Here is a 19807-nt window from a genome sequence, read left to right on the forward strand (position 1 = left end):
GGGGGTATGGGGTTCTCGGCAATTGCTGGACCGTCCTCACTCCTGGCATCCTGGAGACCAATGCTAGTGCTTCTTTGTCTTCACTTGGTGCCTGGCATCAGAACTCCTCAATCCTGGTGTCAAAGAAGTGGAACCCAACTCTTTAAGTGGGAAGAGGCAGGCAATGGCATGACTTACTGGTCCCTATTGACACCTATCTATATTTGACACCTGTCTATATTTGAGCATCATGGGATAGAAAATGCCCTCAAATGATCACTGCATTGTTTGAGGGCATTTTCTATTATAGGTTTAAGCTCTTTTCACTCTCTGGGTTCTTTCTTCCCATGATGCCCTTAGGCACAGGATATATCTACCATGAGGATCTGTGTTAGATATAATCCTGGCACACAGAGTATCGCTGGAAGCCACTGGTCTGCTTATCCACAGCCGGCTAGAAAACAAGGGAAGCAAAATCAATGCCTGCTGGGCATAAACGGTACACCGACCAGGCACTGAAAATGGAACAGAAAAGGGACCAAATAAACTACTTAGAGAACTAAAAGGAGATGAAACTGCCGGGCCCTATAATGACCGATCCTGCAGAATTTATCCCCTGGAAAAGAGCACGAGGAGCAGGAGAGTGGGCTCTGTGGGAAAAGAAGAGATTGAAGGGGCCCCTGCATGGACACGTGGTATAGTGGCATGTCCCATGATGCTCAGTGAAAAGATCTAGAAACTTTGATAGGGCAAATTCTCTGTCTGAAGGAGCAATCAGGATGCAAAGTATTAACAGCAGCTCTTGGACTAATGGCTTTCTTACCATTGGCCCTGCAGAATGTTCCTCTTATAGCTTCCTCAAGGATACTGGGATAGGACTGGTGTCCAAGCCTATGTTTGAACTACAGTGCAAAGGTCAAACACCATCTGCAGGCCAGCTTGGAGGAAATGAGCTGTCTGGGCGGAAAATGTAAGGTCCAAGGTGAATCCAGAAATCCACAGTGCACCCCCCCCGGGTTCTTGTCATGGTTTTTTGTTTTTGCAGATTTTATTGAAACGACTTCCAGCAGACGTTTTCCTTCCGATCTTAGGGCACGCAGTGGCTTATAAATGATTAGAAAGGTATTAGTCCAGCACCCCAAATCTGAGTGAGCTTGAGGTTCTGCATGCCTGAGTTCTTTTGCAACGTCTAGGATTTCAAATGAAATCCTTTTCCTTTTGGAAAATGTAATTTGGGGTAACCTCCTGCTGGCTTTACTTCTCAGACTGCAGGGCTCTCTACTGGATTCTAGTGAAAGAGATGAATCGCTCCAGTTCTCTGCTTTTAGAGAGATGGGAGCTGGTGCTTATTTAAAAGGATTCTGATGAAATATGACCCATAAATAGTGCAGCTTTTTAGGGGTAACCTGGCATTCATTGACAGCACTGTGTTGAGTACATGTTGGATACTTGTCCAAATAAATGGTGTGAGGCAAGGCTTACTAGAATCTTACAAAAACACATTGTGTTTAGTATCCTCGGTGCCCTTGGGGGGGGGGGGGGGGGGAGTAGAGTGCTTCAGTTCCTGTTCATACTTCCACTTCACAAACACTGATTACAGAAGACTCTTCAGATTTGCCTTTTTTTTTTTTTTTTTAAGACTTACCTCTCAGGCAGGTATAGATAAGTCTCCCAACAGCGAATTCCCTAGCTGCCCTGGGGGACAGAGGGAGCAACACGAAGGGAGCACTGACACTTGTCTTTTATCTTCCAGAACCGGAACCCTTTAGTGGCAGTATACTATACTAACCGGGCCCTATGTTACCTGAAGATGCAGCAGCATGACAAGGCACTGGTGGACTGTAAGCATGCGCTGGAGCTGGACAGCCAATCTGTCAAGGCACACTTCTTCCTAGGGCAGTGCCAGCTGGAACTGGAGAACTATGATGAAGCCATTGGCAACCTACAGAGAGGTGAGGAGCATGAGCCATACCACTCATGATCATGGTTTGGAAGAGGCGTAGGGACCAAGCAGCATAGCCAGGCCATACCACCCATAGTGTTGGTTGGGGAGAGAATAGCTGAGTTATATCAATCTTGCCTGTCCGTTTATGAACTATTCCAGTCTCTCTGGTCCGAGGCTAGTTGCTTGCAAACTTTGATTATGTAGGAAGTGTGGTTTCTTTTCTTAGTGCACAGCTTTGAGTGAAGCTGGCCTCTAAATCTCTCCTTTAAAATCTGATACTTTTTAGCCTGGAAAATAGCTGAATTGTTTAAAATGCACTGATTCTTCTTAATGAGGAGGGTGGGTTCTTTCTATAACCTTGCTTTAAAGTAAAGCAGTCAAAACTTAGTTGCTAGTCATGTTTTTCCTTTTTTTTCACTGTTTTGTTGCAATTTTGCTTGTTTTGGCTTTTTTTTTTTCTTATTTTTTCTCTTTGTATTCTGTTTTATGTTTTCATTTAGTATTGTTTTATAGATATAGATAGATATATATATATATATATATATATATATATATATATATATATATATATATATATATATATACAAAAAACCCCCTGTACATTAATAAATGTAAGGGAGACCACTAGCACTTTTAGTTCTTTCAAAAAATTAGAAATTAAGATATTATTAAAAAAATTTTTTGATTTGTTTAAATTGTTTATTGAAAACTTAATCACTATCACTATTGCACATATTGAATTTTTAACATAACACAAAGTACAAATTCACGAAGACTAACATATATACCTCTAAAATATGCCCCTCAATAATCTCCTACTGCTTGCCCTAAACTGGACCCTGTATCTCCTGATCCCTATAGATGTTATTCGGGTCTTTATAAACATATACACCTCTAATGTGAAAAACCTTATATATTTTTTCTTTAGATGGTAAGTCTATATTTTTTTCAAAACAGATTTTTCTTTGGTGTATGTCTATTCAACCAGTTCTTTTGTCCATCCCGACAAGGACCTCGTTTCGCCAATGTTGGAGTAGGAGACGCTGAGTACATGAACACGGTGGTAAAACATTAAAGATTAATAGATCATGATTGAGGAGGTGTGGGTCATGGTTTGGAGCACCGTTTGAAATTATCCGAGCAGGCACATATTGCTCACCGTGTAATTAGAGGAACAAATTAGAGGATTGGCGGTCTGGCGACTCCATTTTTGAATGCGGGCTTTTTTGAAAGTGGTCATTGCTTAAACAAGGTGGGGAGTGTGACGAGGAAGATCTAAGAAGTGAAACTTTTGGTTTACATGGAGGGCGCTGAGCTTTTGAAAGTGTGGAGAGGATAACACTCATATTCGGGAGTTTTTTCATGATAAACAACGGGAGCTATTGAGCCGGAGTGAATTGAGTGTGTTGTGTCTGAGTACGCTCCTTCATTTTTAGACACGAGTAGTGGGAGCCATGGGTGTTTCTTGATGTTGGGTCTTAACAAGAATATTCCCCTGAAGAAGCCAACATTGGCGAAACGAGGTCCTTGTCGGGATGGACAAAAGAACTGGTTGAATAGACATACACCAAAGAAAAATCTGTTTTGAAAAAAATATAGACTTACCATCTAAAGAAAAAATATATAAGGTTTTTCACATTAGAGGTGTATATGTTTATAAAGACCCGAATAACATCTATAGGGATCAGGAGATACAGGGTCCAGTTTAGGGCAAGCAGTAGGAGATTATTGAGGGGCATATTTTAGAGGTATATATGTTAGTCTTCGTGAATTTGTACTTTGTGTTATGTTAAAAATTCAATATGTGCAATAGTGATAGTGATTAAGTTTTCAATAAACAATTTAAACAAATCAAAAAAATTTTTTAATAATATCTTAATTTCTAATTTTTTGAAAGAACTAAAAGTGCTAGTGGTCTCCCTTACATTTATTAATGTACAGGGGGTTTTTTGTAGGTTACTAGTCATAGCACTAGAGACGATATTGCCAATAATTTTTTGATCGCTATATATATATATATATATATAAAATTTTTTCTTTCCTACTTTAGGTACCTAAGTGGCTTGGCTCTTAGGATTTTTCAAGTCTTGTTATTTGATACTAATCGCCTCTTGTAACCACTAGAAAATAGAGCATAAAATAGTGGAAATGACTGGAGTGATGTGCAGTAACTATGGGGCAGTAGTTTTTAGAAAGGGCCCTTTTGGAAACTACAGTTTTGCTTTATCTGCCTTGAGCTGAGCAATCTCCAAGCTGCAGAAGTATCCAGGAATGAAAGGGCTTTCTTCCACTTGGAAAGTTCACTTAGTCTGCTCCTGCTTCCTCTGAGGATTCCAAAAGCAAGGCACAGTCTGGGCAGGTTGAACAAGGGCTGTAGGTCATAGACACATCCCTTGGTTGATAGTATTGTATCTCTTTTTTATAGCGCGGGCAATAAAGAATTGTCTCACAGATATTTGTAGTAGAGATGGGGATGAACGTGAAGGCAAGGGCATGGTGATAGTGAGTCAGGTGCCACCATTGACTACTTTCTCGGGAGTGCTGGAAAAGAACGAAGGGCAGGAGAGACTGATGTCAAAGTTCGGCTGGGGACAAAAGTCCTAGCTAGCAACCAGGTGAGTGTAATATGATGAGCTAAGGAAATTAGGGGAGGGGGGAGTTCAGGAAGTTATCAAGAACAAGGGCCTTTTTAACATGGCAAGGGACAAGAAATTTCAGTGCATGGCCAAAAGAGTTGGGATAAGGAAGAGAATTTTTGACTTAACAGACATTTTTTTCTAAGAGTGATGGTAAGCATCTGTCTGAGAGGGGAATTGTGATCCCAAGTGAACAGTTCAGATTAAGTTAGCTCCAAGATTCATTATCCGTTTCTGAGCTTCCTGACTTTACCAAGTACTATTTCATCCGACCATGATTGCCTGCTGATCTTGTTCTTGAACTTGATTCATCTTGACTCGGTCATATGATTCATACGGATGGCCCAAAAATCCTAGAAGTCCCCCTTCAAGAAAGAAATGGCAAGTGTTCGCCCCATTTGTGCTAACGGACAAATAACCGTAAGGACTGCAGGTGCTTTTCAGAAGGGCTCTAAAAGGAAAGTGATCTTCAATCCACTTTATTTAAAGCTTCTTGTATACCGTCGTTCATAATATACATCACAACGTTTTGATCAAAATCATTCCCAACTTCTCTGTCCATTGTTATGTCAACACTTCCATGATGTCTTCTGCTTCCAGTTATCATCCAAATATCCATCCTCATCAAGTAGAAAAAAGACAACTAACCCCATCAGAGCCATCCAGTTGGTACAAATTGTGTTACTTAATTTCCAACTTCAAAGTCTATGAACTAGAAGTGTTTATGAAAAATCTTTCCTCCATAGAGCAAAAAGCCAACGAAGCTAGCAAAAGATTGGTAAAGTCTCAACAAGAGGTTCTCTTACTTCCTGGAGTAGTTATGACTGGTAAATCTAGAGCAGAAAGCAATATTCATATTAGTCTGTCTCTGTATTCAAATTTTCAATAACTTTGCTCTTGTGCTAATGATTCTGAGAAGTAAAAAGAAGGAGGGGAGAAGACAGACCCTCCCCTGCTGATGCAGGCGAGAGGGATTCTCTGATATCCCATTCTGTAAAGACTTGATAAATGCATAGGAAAAGAATTGCAAAAAAACCCCTTAACCTATGAATTATTTCTAATTCAATAATATTAGCTGCATCCCAGGACCCATACCCCAATTTCCTGTGTGTCATAGGTTCCTCCACTCTGACTGAATCACATACTTTGGAGTATTTGTATACCCTTTTCCTGGCTCTTTTCCACCCGCTCTTTGTCTTTTAAGCATTGTTAAACATCGTGTTTCACACACACGCTTAACACACCTTGCTATACACGTAAATCAATGCACCCACTATGCACAAATCCAATCCGTTTCTCAAAAGTCCACATGCAGTGGCTATCGCATTGTCTGCACAAGCACAGTTAAAGTTACGCCATCAGTGAGAATTTTTTTTAACTTTTTTTTTTTTCATTCTTTCATTGTTGCAATTTTCGTTTCTCCGGCGTCACTGCGTGAGTTACGCTTGCAGGTGCTGCTTCTCACAGCATTCCCCCCACTCCCTCCCCTGATAACGTGGGAAAGAGACAGATAAAAGGCTGTTCCAAACTGCCATTAAGCCTGCAGAGAGTAGCATGAGATCGAGCTGCAAGGACAGCCAGGAAGAATACAGTGGTTCCTTACTGCAGCAGGCGAAGTGGGGGGAGAACCCAGTCTTGGTTATTGGGTGAGACTTGTGAGGGGAACCTCACGTGCCAAGCAATAAGCTTACAACGGACTAGCCAGTGGTCGCCCACAGCTTTTATATAGACAATTAAACATAGAATCTGTAACCCCTGCTATGAGAACCCAGTCATGCATGCTGATAATCAGCACCTGGCATTCTTTACCCAAGAGATTAAAACCAAGGCATACAGCAGTGCATGAAAAAAAACCCCACTCTCTCTCACAGGCAACACTAAAGAGATCTCACACCTCCCAAGGACTGCAAACCCCGAGACTAACCATAATGTGCCAAGGCTTCCACAGATAACTGATTAACTGCTTGGATATCGCGAGGCTCCCAGAGATGCCACCTCAAGGGTAACTACAGCTGCTTGCCCCATTCAACTACCAGGAAAAGCCCTCCCACTTGTCCTAACTGTACAGCGCAGTTGAAAAACCCAACTCCCATGCCTTGTGCCCTAGGCAAGTGAGGGTAACAAACACTAACACCTATTACTAAATAAAATTACACACACACACACACACACACACACACACACACACACACACTAAACAACCTACCACTTAAACATAACATACATTTCTCTCACCTGCTAGTATGTGGCAAAAATATCCAAATCGAGTAGGGTCCCACACAAGGGCTCCCCATCCAGAGAAACAAGGCATGGGACGAGCCTTCCCTCTCATCCAGGAATGCCACACTGCCCCCACTTCTCACTCGTGCCCACCCAGGGATACCAGAAACTGGTGTAGGTTACCAAAAGAAACACTTAATACCCGCAGCTTAAGGAAAGATCTTTATTCAGATAAAAAAAACTTGGTTATTCAAGCTTGCTTTTCCAGAACCCTCTTTTTAGCTTAAAGCTTTCTCTCCATCTTTCGCAAGACATCTCTGTTCTTTTCTATCACTTATATGGTTTGGTCTGTTATTAGTTTTCTCTCTCATTTATGCCTTTCTTACTCAGGTTCCCTTTGAAGAGACCCTCAGACACTCTTTGACTTTTTCCTTTTATTTTATTGAATTTATTTTATTTTTCCGCTATTCACTACTCCTTTTTCTACATTTCTTCTTAGTTCCTTCTCTCTAATCTGATCCTAGTACAAGCACAATTAATTTGGATCATTCATTTGTTGACTTTTATTACATTTGACCTTTATTACTATGTAATTTAATTTTTTATTTACCTTGATTACTATCAGGTCGATACAGTAAAGTGTGCTCCGTCGGAGCGCACTGTCAGCCTGCTCTGGACGCGTGTTTTCCCTTACCCCTTATTCAGTAAGGGGAGGAAAACACGCGGCCCACCCGCGGCACCTAATAGCGCCCTCAACATGCAAATGCATGTTGATGGCCCTATTAGGTATGCGTGCGGGATCCAGTAAGTAAAATGTGCAGCCAAGCCGCACATTTTACTCTAAGAAATTAGCGCCGACCCAAAGGTCGGCGCTAATTTCTTCCAGCGCCAGGAAAGTGCACAGAAAAGCAGTAAAAACTGCTTTTCTGTGCACCCTCCGACTTAATATCATAGCGATATTAAGTCGGAGGTCCCCAAAAGTAAAAAAAAAAAAAAATTTGAATTCGGCCCGCGGCTGTCGGGCCGAAAACCGGATGCTCAATTTTGCCAGCGTCCGGTTTCCGAGCCCGTGGCTGTCAGCGGGCTCGAGAACCGACGCCGGCAAAATTGAGCGTCGGCTGTCAAACCCGCTGACAGCCGCCACTCCAGGCCAAAAGGAGGCGCTAGGGACGCGCTATTGTCCCTAGCGCCTCCTTTCCCTCGTTTGCACCGCGTCGCCTAATTTGCATGCTGGAGCATACTGGATAGCTCGCACCGGCGAAGGGCCGGTGCGTGCACCGGGAGAGCGGGCGTTCGTCCGCTTTCCCGCAGTTTTACAGTATCGGGCTGTATGTAATTCAAATTGTTTACTTGGTTATTCATCTCTCTAACTATGTTACTTAAAGTTGCTTAAACGTTCATTGTTCCATGTAATGCCTTCAGGCAAGTTTTTTGTTCTTTGTAAACAGGTTTGATTTGCATCTAATGTAGGAAGATCTGTATAAAAAAACCATAAATAAATAAATAAAATGTGGACTATTTCAGGAGATTGCGAGATTACCAGCAATGAGGTTCAAAAACTGTTTCCCAGAGCATTGTTTACACAATAGATTAAATAGATTTCGACCTCCAATTTACATAACATTGAGTTTGCATAACACTTTCTTAATTGGTTGAAATTAACACAATGTACTCTTAATAGGGTAATATAATTTTATCTCATATATGTTAATGAGGCTGGGATTCCTGTAAGTCATGTGATTTCTTGTAAATTACGCCCAGAAGGCAGGAACGAATTTAAAGCTGAACTTTTAACGTCAGTCCTACATACGCATATTCTGTCATGTCAGCACCCTTGTTGGCGCTGTGAAGAGAGAAGGCTTTTGGGCTCTCATTCGCTTGGAATTATTTTCTTCTTGGTAATTTATGCCTCATACTAAAAGGAAGGGTCGGCTTAGGGAGGTTTCCTCTACCCCTCCCACTGCTGGCCCGTGCAACAGCGAATTGAGAAGTTCTTTGCCTAGCAGGAACGAGAAACCCCGGGAGCATCTGCTGCAGGTGTTGGCGAGTTGTGCCAGACATCTTGAGGAGGCAAGATTTTAATTTGTGGTTTTTGTTTTTTTTTGGGTAGCACTGAAAAGTACTGTTCAGTTTTCTTTAGTTGTATGTTTCCTCTTTAAAAGTTAACAGATTTAGATATTTCTGTAAAAATATATAGAGACTGAGGAGGCTCATGAGGCAACACCCACACAGGAATTTCCACACATGCTCAGTAGAGCTAAAAGCTCTACTAGCTAGGAGAGGCACATCCATTCAATGCCACCAGATGACATCACCCACATGTATTGGTTACTTCAGCCTGCCTATCAGCAGAAAAGATAATTGATGAGATCTCATCTTATTGCGTCCAATTCTGAAGGTCATAAACACCAGAAAGATACAGGGTAGCCAAACAACTCAGTCTGCCTCATAAGACCTATGAAACTTAATGATTTATTAGATCTATACAACATTTTTTCTGAAGTTCAATCCCTTGCTGGTCTTATTCAGGGAGGGTATTGCAGAAACTAAATGTGTGCTCACAAGGCTTTGCTATGATATTTTTTGTTGGCATGAAAGGGCTATTCATGTTTTCTGGAAAAATCTTGATCTGCCAGTTTTGCCTGGTGGTTAGAGAATATGCTGTTTCTGCAGATCAGGCTGCTTTCAAGGCTTCTCTTTTTCATAGAAATGCATGTAAAGCATAGAACACTTTGGGAATACCGAGTAACAAGCAGTGTGATCATGAGTCTGTGTAGGAGGCAGTTATTTGCTGCTGTTTTGTTGATTTGGGATGTACCTCCATGACTTTCTACACTGATTTCTCTCCTGCTTTTCATAATTCAAGACATTTTTCTCTCTTCATTGTCTGCCTTTAGCCCCACGTGTCTCTTTTGCTATGCATGGTTCTATTTCTGAACTAGTTTGCTCACCATATATGTATTCTGACTTTCCTGATCTGATTTTATGGTATTGTCTAAGACCTGGATTTTTGTTTGCTGAGACATAACTGCGAGGTGTTTTTAAATATCTGTTGGGGGAAAATAATTGTATACACTGGAGGAGAAGGGTCATATACCTCAGAGATATAAATAATGCCCAAGAAGCAAACACTGTTTTCAGTGGAAAGGAAATTGTAGAACAAGAGATCATTTTCTGAGATTCAGGAGAAGCATAAGCATGGTGGATATTTTGGTGGATGGTGGAGGTAAAACAGTAATAGAGGAGTGGAGGGGTAGCCTAGCGGTTGGAGCAGCAGGCTGCAAACCTGCTGCTTCTTGTGATCTTGGGAAAGTTACTTTACTCTTCACTGCCCCCTGTGCAAACTTATATTCAGCCCGATCCAGTAAAGTCCGTGGGAGAGCGGACGAATGCCCGCTCTCCCGGCGCGCGCACCGGCCCCTCGCCGGTGCGCGCGATCCAGTATTTAAATTAGGCGACGCGGTGCAAACGAGGAAAAGGAGGCGCTAGGGACACTAGCGCGTCCCTAGCGCCTCCTTTTGGCCTGGAGCGGCGGCTGTCAGCGGGTTTGACAGCCGACGCTCAATTTTGCCGGCTTCGGTTCTCGAGCCCGCTGACAGCCACGGGCTCGGAAACTGGACGCTGGCAAAATTGAGCGTCCGGTTTTCAGCCCGACAGCCGCGGGCCGAATTCAAAATTTTTTTTTTTTTTTACTTTTTTTTACTTTTGGGGACCTCCGACTTAATATCGCTATGATATTAAGTCGGAGGGTGCACAGAAAAGCAGTTTTTACTGCTTTTCTGTGCACTTCCCTGGCGCCGGAAGAAATTAGCGCCGACCTTTGGGCGGCGCTAATTTCTTAGAGTAAAATGTGCGGCTTGGCTGCACATTTTACTTACTGGATCCCGCGCGCATACCTAATAGGGCCATCAACATGCATTTGCATGTTGAGGGCGCTATTAGGTGCCGCGGGTGGGCCGCGTGTTTTCCTCCCCTTACTGAATAAGGGGTAAGGGAAAACACGCGTCCAGAGCAGGCTGACAGTGCGCTCCGACGGAGCACACTTTACTGGATCGACCTGATTGTAAGCTCTCTAGGCCCAGGGCAATACCCGATGCTGGAGGGGAAGAGAGTCCAAGATGGCGGTATAACTCCGGACTACATTTATCATGAGCTTTTACCTCCGCTGATTTCCTTTGATATGCCTCCTAAATGGAAGGGCAAGCTCAGAGGCTTTTCCCAAGATGACTTCCACCCCTTTGCAGCAGCAGATTTTGGACGCTTTCCTGGATGGAGCTTCGGGCTTGTCGGAGGAGGTTCCTGCTGCTGGGATTAGCTTGGGAGAAGCCTTTTTTGGCTGAAGAGATTGCTCTCTCCTCTGTGCTCTGTACCATTGGCTTCAAGGGAACATCCGGATGCTGCAGGAACCCCGTCAAGTGGTTCCTGCAGGATTAAGCTGGGAAGAATGGAGGATTACTCACCTCTGTGCTGGAAGGGGTCCTGAGGAATTGCTTTACCAACTCTGGGTGTGAAGAGGGGAGAACTCTTGGATATTTCAGCAGTGATGGGCACTCAGACTTCCTCCGATCCTCTGGTGTGTGATTCACAGCTCCCTTTAATTAACCCCTCCCATGATTACATTAGACTCTATTTGGTTTGACCGGACTCGTCTTTATCTAGCACTTCTGACGAAGTTATCAAGCTAAATGAATCTTTTCAAGTGTTGGCTAGGAAGCATGAACTTGTTTGCCTATATGAGAGGAAAGATTAAAGAGGTAGAAGAAGATTATAAGGAAGTTAAATCGGCCAGTGCAATAAAGTGCACATACAAAATGGGCGTCCAAACACGCACATTCGCCTCTCTTGGGTGCCCGATGCAATAGGTAAATGAGCTGCCGCACAAAAACGGGCGCGCTAGGGATAAATTGTGCATCCCTGGCATTGGGCGTCCAGGAGACTTGGCTGTATGAGGGTCACCAAAATGGATGCTCAGTTTTTGAGGGTCGAATTTACCAGCACAATATACATAGCCTGGTGCATGTTTATTGTACGCCCAGAGTTTTTATTTTTCCGTCGAGCCTGTTTACGTTTTCAGGCAGCTACTTTCTGTGGTTCCTCCTACTTTTGCATTGTGACAATACTAGGTGGGAGGAACCACAAAAAAAGCAGTACATTTGTTTTTAAGTAGACCCCTTGAGCTTGGATGTTGCTTGGGAAGGTCAGGCCAGCATACACAGAGCCTTCCACAGGGATTAGAAGAAAGGTATGGGGCTTTTTTTAATGTAAGTTGCAGCACATGATGGTGGTATTTACTGGGACAAAGATTGTGTATTCTAGCCAGGGGTAAAACAGAATCCAGGATACTACGCATGTCCCAACCTGGGCATGAGCTTGTCCATTGAAGCCCTAAAAACACAGTGATGTGTGCTCCCTGAAGCCAGGTTTGAATAAATGGAGGATTAAAAGTCTCCCTAGATTGGACTGTCGGAGTTTAGAGAGACCGCAGCTTTCTGAAGGTGGAGGGAAGAGCAGGGGTGTCTCATACTTGTCAGATGGAGCTGCTCCTGTTCCCCCTCCTTGTGTGGTGGTGATCACAGCAGAGGGCGTGCCAGTGCTTTTTCATGAAAGTCCTCGTTAAGTCTCAGACACCCCATCCTTTCTCTCTCCTGCTTTCTTATGTATTGGGATGCTTCCTCTTACCTTCTGACCCTGACTTTCCTGTCCCCTTTTCCATAGCGTACAACTTGGCCAAGGAGCAGCGATTAAATTTTGGGGATGATATTCCAAGTGCCCTGCGGATCGCCAAGAAGAAGCGATGGAACAGTATTGAGGAGAAGCGGATAAACCAGGAGAATGAGCTGCACTCGTATCTAACTAAGTTGATACTGGCCGAGAAGGAGAGGTACGGTTGGCACTTCCTGATCGGGCCTCGGACAGGGGGAGGGGGAGTGCATGCCCGAGTATGGTTATGAGGAATTCATGCCACCAGGGACCTAAGCCGTCCCCCTTGGCAGCAGCTGTGGTGGCAGGAGCTATTTGCTGGCTGTCTTTGTTCTGATGTGCCTGACTTTCTCTTTACTGTGTTTATATGAAGGATGACGTGATTCTAAGTCTTGCATCAGCGCTGTACCCTGCCCTTGAGCTTGTATTTCTGGCTTTGTCCTAGGGAGCTGGATGAGTGTAAGAGGACACAGCTGGAAGAAAACATGGAGGAGACTAGGAGCCGAGCTGAGCTGGCCAGCATTGAAGCCAAACATGTGAGAGACCTCCTGATTTCACGGCAAGAGGATTGCAGGCAGGCAGGGGGGGGAGAGGCTTTCACATGGAGCTTTCTCTGCTCTCCACTCCTGCCTCCTTGCTTGACCACTACCTCAGAAGCTTCTAGTACAGCAAGGTGACACTGCCAGCTTGTCACAACCACCACCTTAGCTGGGGGCCAAACTGAAAAAGATGGAAGGGTAGTGGTGGCAGTGAACCTTTAAAAAGAGATCTTGTATTTGAGATGCAGCCTCTCCTGCTTTCCCCCAACAGCTGGAGACAGAAGCCCTTCTGAGGAAGTAGCATGCAGGCTGGAACCCCTGGGGCATTAACACTGGTGTGCAGGTGAGGCTAGAGTCCCATTAATTATTATTCAGTACAGTGCTGTCTGCTTAAATATGTCATTCAGCCATGAGCAGCCTCACTGAACGGGATGGGACTGACTGCAGGAGCCCTGATGCATCCCATCCATCAGATACCCAGACAGAATACACCGTACACGAGACGAGGGCGATTGACTTCTTCTTTATGCAAAAAAAAATATTTATGACCTCTCAGAAAATCAATAAACTCATAAACAAACCCTGCAGGGTTAGCGTGTCTGCTCTGTAAGCTTTAAGCCCAGGGTTTTCTCGAGTGTTGGGGGTGTGTTTGAAATGATCCGCTTGTGTCTCGTGCATCGGAACACGCACCAGTGGTACCCAAGGGGTTGTGCGCTCTCCTCGTTTATGGAAAGCGCCGGCAGGGTGTAGCATGCTGCAGAGCTTCTACTTGTGGCCTGAGCTCCTGTCTGAAGATGTTCCTAGGTGGTATGATTTATCTTATAAGGATTCATGATTAGTAAATGAAACAGAGACAGCGCCAATGTACCTTCTAATTTTTGACAGGCTGTGAGTGCAAAAATGTTTTGGGTTTTTTTTTGGGGTTTTTTTTTTTTATAAACTCGATATCAAATTTGTGCGCTACGAGTTGGTATAATGCAAATAATATTGGCATGTCTTGTGCATGCTATGGTTTTTTTTTTTTTTTTTCCACGTGTGCTGGGCTCATGCCCTGGGTGCCGCACGCACAGCTTAGAGGGAATAGTGGTCAGCGCATATCTTCATCCTGTGACTCTCTGAAAAATATCCCTGTCCTCTTAATAGTGAACCTTTTCTTCCTTCTGATGCTGCCACACCCATGGGTGCCAGCAGTTGGCTTACAGGCTGCCTGCGGGAGAGCTGGAGCAGGGCACACTGGGGATCACTTCCGCTGGGGACATGCAAAAAGGAAACTGCCCTGTCTGACCAATTCTGGTCCCTAGCCCCACTTCCCTGAATCCTGTTTCTTTTCTTCTCTCAAGGCCTATTGAGAACCGAGGATCCTTCTCCTTAGTCTCAAGACTAAGAACCAATGTCAGGAAGTATTTCTTCACGGAAAGGGTGGTGGATGCCTGGAATGCCCTTCCGGAGGAAGTGGTGAAGTCTAAAACTGTGAAGGACTTCAAAGGGGCGTGGGATAAACACTGTGGATCCATCAAGTCTAGTGGGCATAAATAGAGAGGAGGCAGCAAACACTGCACGGAGCGGCAGTAGCCACTGAGGCATTCACGGAGCGGGATGCCAGTGGCCAGTGGTTGGTGTTCCACCTTCAGGCAACAAAACACTGCACGGAGCGGCAGTAGCCACAGAGGCATTCACGGAGCGGGATGCCAGTGGCCAATGGTTGGTGTTCCACCTTCACGGAGCGGAAGGATGGAGGGCTGCCATCTCAAAAAAATTAAAAAAAAAAAAACAAACAAGCAAGCAGGGCAGGGGGTGGCCTGCTGGTTGCGGCGGTTGCTACCCCTGTTTGAGCTGGATGTTCACTAGGATGGCGCTGCTCTCTGCATTGGTGGAGGGGTGGAAGGGAATTGGGGCCGGAGGGTGCTGGAAGCCAATAGAGACGGGTGGGAGGGAGAAAAAAGGGGGAAAAAAAAAATGGATAAACTGCGTAGCTTGCTGGGCAGACTGGATGGGCCGTTGGTCTTCTTCTGCCGTCACTTCTATGTTTCTATATGATCCTGAAGACCTTATTGTGATCCCCGAAAAATTATCCTTAGCAATTAGATGTGATTTATCTGTTATCGAAGTGAAAGAGAAGCACAAAATCTGGATAAAACATGTGTTGTCCTATTTTACTTTAATCTCTCCACTAATCGCCCAATATTGTGGAAATCTGTAACATTGTCAGGCAAATATGCAAAAGATCTATAGCCAACTGACTTTAAGAGAGGGGCCTATCTTTTTTTTTTTTTTTTTTTTAATGTTTTTTTTGGTAATTTAAAATTTGGACACCTGCGTGCCTACATTTTGGTCCCTAAAATCAGAGGCCTCAATATTCAGATATCTGGATATAATTTATCCAGATAACGTAGAAGGGATATTCGGCTGCTGAGTATAACCAGATAAGTTATATCTAGATACCTTTAGACCTGCTATTGAGGAGGACTAACTTAATCGGTAACTTACCCGGATAAAGACGAATAAGTAGTGCTGCCCCAATCCACCTGTTCCCTGCCCATTGACTATCTACTTATCCAAATAAGTGACGGCTGCTGAAAATAGCCGGATATTCAGTGGCCACTACTTAGCCGGATAAGTCCTACTTGTCTAGCCAAATAGCGTTTCAATATTGGCCTCAAGGTATCTAAATTTAGGTGCCCTAAAAGTGACTGGGGGAAGGAAGGTTAGGGTACCTAACTTTGGCCAAATATAGATTTTCAAAATCAAATTGTAAACCATTACCCAAAAATTCTCCACTCTCGATTTAAGTCTGTTTTATGGGCACCAGCATTAGTCATTTAGTCGAGAGGGTGGGAATTTTTGGGCAAATTTAGGTGTTCAAAAAAAACAGAGGGCTTGTGAAAGAGAAAACAATCCAAAACGGCAAAATTGTTTCACTTCAATAATATTTTTAGAAAGCGTATCATGGATTCATACCATGAAAATATGGACAACACCCCCCATGCCCGGTGATTGCTGTAAAACAAGAGGTTGCCACTTTGTTTTTAGATTTTAGTAACCAAATTGAAAGAAATGGTTAGAAGGGGTGAGAAATGATTTGTAGGCAATCCCACAAGTTCATGCTTAGCTTCCATAGACACGGCTACCCACAGCACACCAGGGAGGTAGCACACTGTAAGGTGACCCGCAAGATCCAGGGCCGCAGTCAGCTGAGCATCAAGTACATGAAAACAGGCTGAAACTACGCATCCCACCATTGCGGCATGAGCCATCCTGCCGGTCTGTTAGAAGAGAGAAAACCGTGACCAAGATGCATCTGCTACAGAAGCAAATGTGTACAGCAAGGGGGCCATGCTAGTGCTGAAGGACCGTATCACGGGACTACTACCACCTTTGACCCAGCCATTTCCTTTTTGCTTTTTTGGACTTTCAGGCTCAATCAGACCCAGTGCTGGAATCCAGCACCATGTGCCTTCAGTCACAACTATCTGGGGCTTTTTATTTTTTTAACCTATTTTATAACATGCTTTCCCCTGCCCCCACCGCCAATTTGACCCAGTCATTACAGTGATAGTGTTTGGCTGGGGCGGGGAGCCATCCACCAGGGCTCCTTCCTGAAATCCTACAATAACTGACCCAAAATCGTGCCGTCATCGTATGATGACTGGGACTCCCACCGAGCACGGGCTGTGAATACTAACTACCTCCTCAGTATCCTTGGCTAGGCCAGGGAGTGGGAGACGTGACCTAACATTCAAACTTAGCTCCTCCCTATGGCAGTGCGTAGCATTGCCACTGAGCCACTAGACTGGCCAAAAACACCACCAATATTTTTAAGTGCACGTTTTGGCTAACATTTCTCCCAAGAATGATTAAATAAATAAGTAAACTTTTTTTGTCGGGTTGACTGAGATTATTAGTATAATGGTTATTTAGTCAGCAAGTGCCAGGACATTTCAGTGGTTTCGGAGGTTATGCAAGATGATTCATATGAAGGTTGTCCCGCCAGCCATTGCCCAATTCACCACCTAGTCCTGGCCGATTGCCAAGTAGCAGCGAGAATGGAAGATGTACCAAAGATGACTAAAGACATTTGTTAATTGTTCCCAGGATCTGCAAATGAGGAAGGAGGGTGTGACATTTGATCTCCGATACTGGAGCAGAACCACCGTGCAGTCTGTCAGGACATGCTGGATGCTGACCAGTTCATGCCTTCTGCAGATAGATCATAGTAGATAACGAAACCTGATACTAATTGGGAAGGTTCAGATTCTCCCAAGATATATAAAGGCAGGCCTGGTAAAAACCCCACTTGAAGATGATGTTGGTGGGGTTTTTTTCCCCAGCAATGGAATTATGTGCCAGGAATTCCTGCTCAAAAGGACAAAACATGCAAACAAATCAACACCGCAGACTTCTTAAGTGGCTGTGATCGAATGCTTGACGTTAACAAGCTGCCCATTGGTCATTGCACCTGCACACATGGCTTTTTGGCTAAGTATAAGGAGACAGTAAATGCTCACCACGTTGTTGTCCTGAAACTTCTTTCTGGTCCCATTTGAAGAATGTAATGAGAGCATCGCTGGGCTAATACTGGTGAGGTTACATTGTGACAAAAGAGTTGTGCGACTTTCTACAAGAGACATTTCAGTCCTTTTCAAGCAGCTGGGCGGAGAGGGTATCATCACAAGGGCTTATATGTTGACAAGGACCACAGTCAAGAGCTGTTAATTTCATTCTGTTTCTGATTAGTCTTAGAACGTTAATGGTTTGTACCTTGCGAAGTGGTGTTGGTTAGGCTACTGTGGCTGCAGTTTTAAAGATACAAGAAAATGTTGGGCATCACTAGAAATTGGCTTTAAAAAGCTCTTCTGTTTAATTTTTCAGGACAGATTCCTGGCAGATATGGACGAGCTTTTCTCTCAGGTGGATGAGAAGAGAAAGGTGAGGGCTAGTAACCTGGTGGGGTAGATGTGCTGAGAAAACGTGGGACACAGTATCGAGGTACGTTTGAAGAGGTACACAGGGTAAGGGAATGGTGGTGTGTTGTGAATAATCGATCTACCCCAGCCACTCATGATGTGAAGATGGCACTCCTGCCTCAAAAAGTAGGTAAGATCAACCTAGCTTTCTCTCTTATAGGGAAGGGAAGACTATTGTTTACATGACTTATTTCATCATTTTTGTAAACTGCCTCCCCAGTCCATTTCAGACTGCCCAAAGCAGTGTCCAATAAAACGTCAGTGCTTTTAGAAAGGAATTTCATGCTGGCTTACGTCTCTAACTCTGCTTCCAGCATCCTCAGAACTTGCTTCAGCCCAGTTTGCTGCAAGGTGTCCAAGGCTGAAAAGTACTGGGCCTTCATTTGCAGCTGTCCGAGAGTGTCTCCCTGCCACTCTGCCCAGTCAGCACAGCAGCATGCCTCTGGCCCTAGGAGATGCACCCTGGAGTTGGCTGGCAGGTGGTCAGGATCTCTGCCTTCAAAGAATTAGCAACTGCAGTCGCCGAAAGAGCAGTGGGCTAGACCAGGAATTAATTGATCCACTGCCTCTGGACCCTTGAGCCAGAGTTTCAGTGAGAACATGGTATCCCGTTTAAAGCTTTTCAAAATCGGGGTTCTTTTTCAAGCACCGTGTTTCTGAATTCCTTTGTAAACAAGCAAGTTGCAGTAAAGCTGTATTTAAAAAAAAAAAACAAAAAAAAAAACCCCCAAAAAAACTTCGGAAACCAATTGTACTTTGCCCAACCTTTGCATTTGTTGTATGAGCTCTAGGTCAATAGTAAACCTAAGGGAGTAATTTTCATAAGGATTTACACGTGTAAATGTAACTGCTATTGTAGCAATTTTCAAAAGCCATGTACTTGAGTAAAGGACACTTACGTGAGCAAATCCTATGGACAATTCATGGCATATATTGTAGCAATTTTCAAAAACCCACTTACACGAGTAAAGTGCATTTACTCGAGTAAAATCCAGTTTTAAGTGAGTAAATGCTTTTTAAAATCATGCCTTAAATGAACAACATTTATTACAATGGGTACCCTGAGTAACTAAAATCCTGCTTTTATTATTTCAAATACTTTAAGCTAAACAAGCCCTTGAACTAAGGAACTATGTTAAGTTTTCCTAAGTCCCTGTTATGAATAAAATCTTTGCATGTGATCCCACCTGTTTTCCTAGTAATGCAACTGATCTAAGATCATTGAACCATTGCATGATAGGCGATGCAGCTTTCTTCCAGTCAGTGGCAATACATCATTCTCACAGGACAAGCAGGATGGTAGCCCTCACATATAGGTGACGACATCAGGATGGAGCCCAATCACGGAACACTTTTGTCAAAGTTTCTAGAACCTTGACTGGCACTACTGGGCATGCCCAGCATGCCACCAACCCTGCATCCAGCAGGGGTCCCCCCTTCAGTCTCTTTTTTTTTTTTTTTCCCTGCACAGCAGTAGCCACGCAGGTTAAGGAGCTCGCTTGATATTCCTGACAGGAATTTTCCTCACAGAATTTTTCTTAAAAGTTTGACAAAATTTACCCCATCTGGGGTCCCCCTATCGAATCTATATCCGTGGACGTTTAGGTAAGGCTTTACCTTCTTCTGTGGTCGGTTCCCGTCGGGTTTTCCTTCCGAGGCCTACTGGCCATCGACCACACCGCGGCTAAATTTTTTTCAGAGCCATGGCGTCTGGTTTTCGTCAATGCCCCGATTGTCCATGGACAATGTCCATTACAGACCCGCATAAGGTTTGTGTTTTATGTTTAGGGGCGGACCACAACGTTCTCACATGTACCAAATGTG

At 44.0% G+C, this 19807-nt stretch overlaps 1 protein-coding gene across 1 annotated transcript in view; it reads left to right on the forward strand.

Moving 5' to 3' along the window:
- Window positions 1-19807, forward strand: part of STUB1 (STIP1 homology and U-box containing protein 1) — a 45138-nt gene that overhangs the window by 9002 nt on the left and 16329 nt on the right. The window contains exons 2-5 of the mRNA XM_029577458.1: window positions 1733-1931; window positions 12496-12661; window positions 12926-13016; window positions 17889-17945. Of these exons, the coding sequence (XP_029433318.1) occupies window positions 1733-1931; window positions 12496-12661; window positions 12926-13016; window positions 17889-17945 (513 nt within the window). The remainder of the gene's footprint in view (window positions 1-1732; window positions 1932-12495; window positions 12662-12925; window positions 13017-17888; window positions 17946-19807) is intronic.

Source organism: Rhinatrema bivittatum, chromosome 14 (assembly GCF_901001135.1).
Source record: "Rhinatrema bivittatum chromosome 14, aRhiBiv1.1, whole genome shotgun sequence".
Taxonomy (NCBI): Eukaryota; Metazoa; Chordata; class Amphibia; order Gymnophiona; family Rhinatrematidae; genus Rhinatrema; species Rhinatrema bivittatum.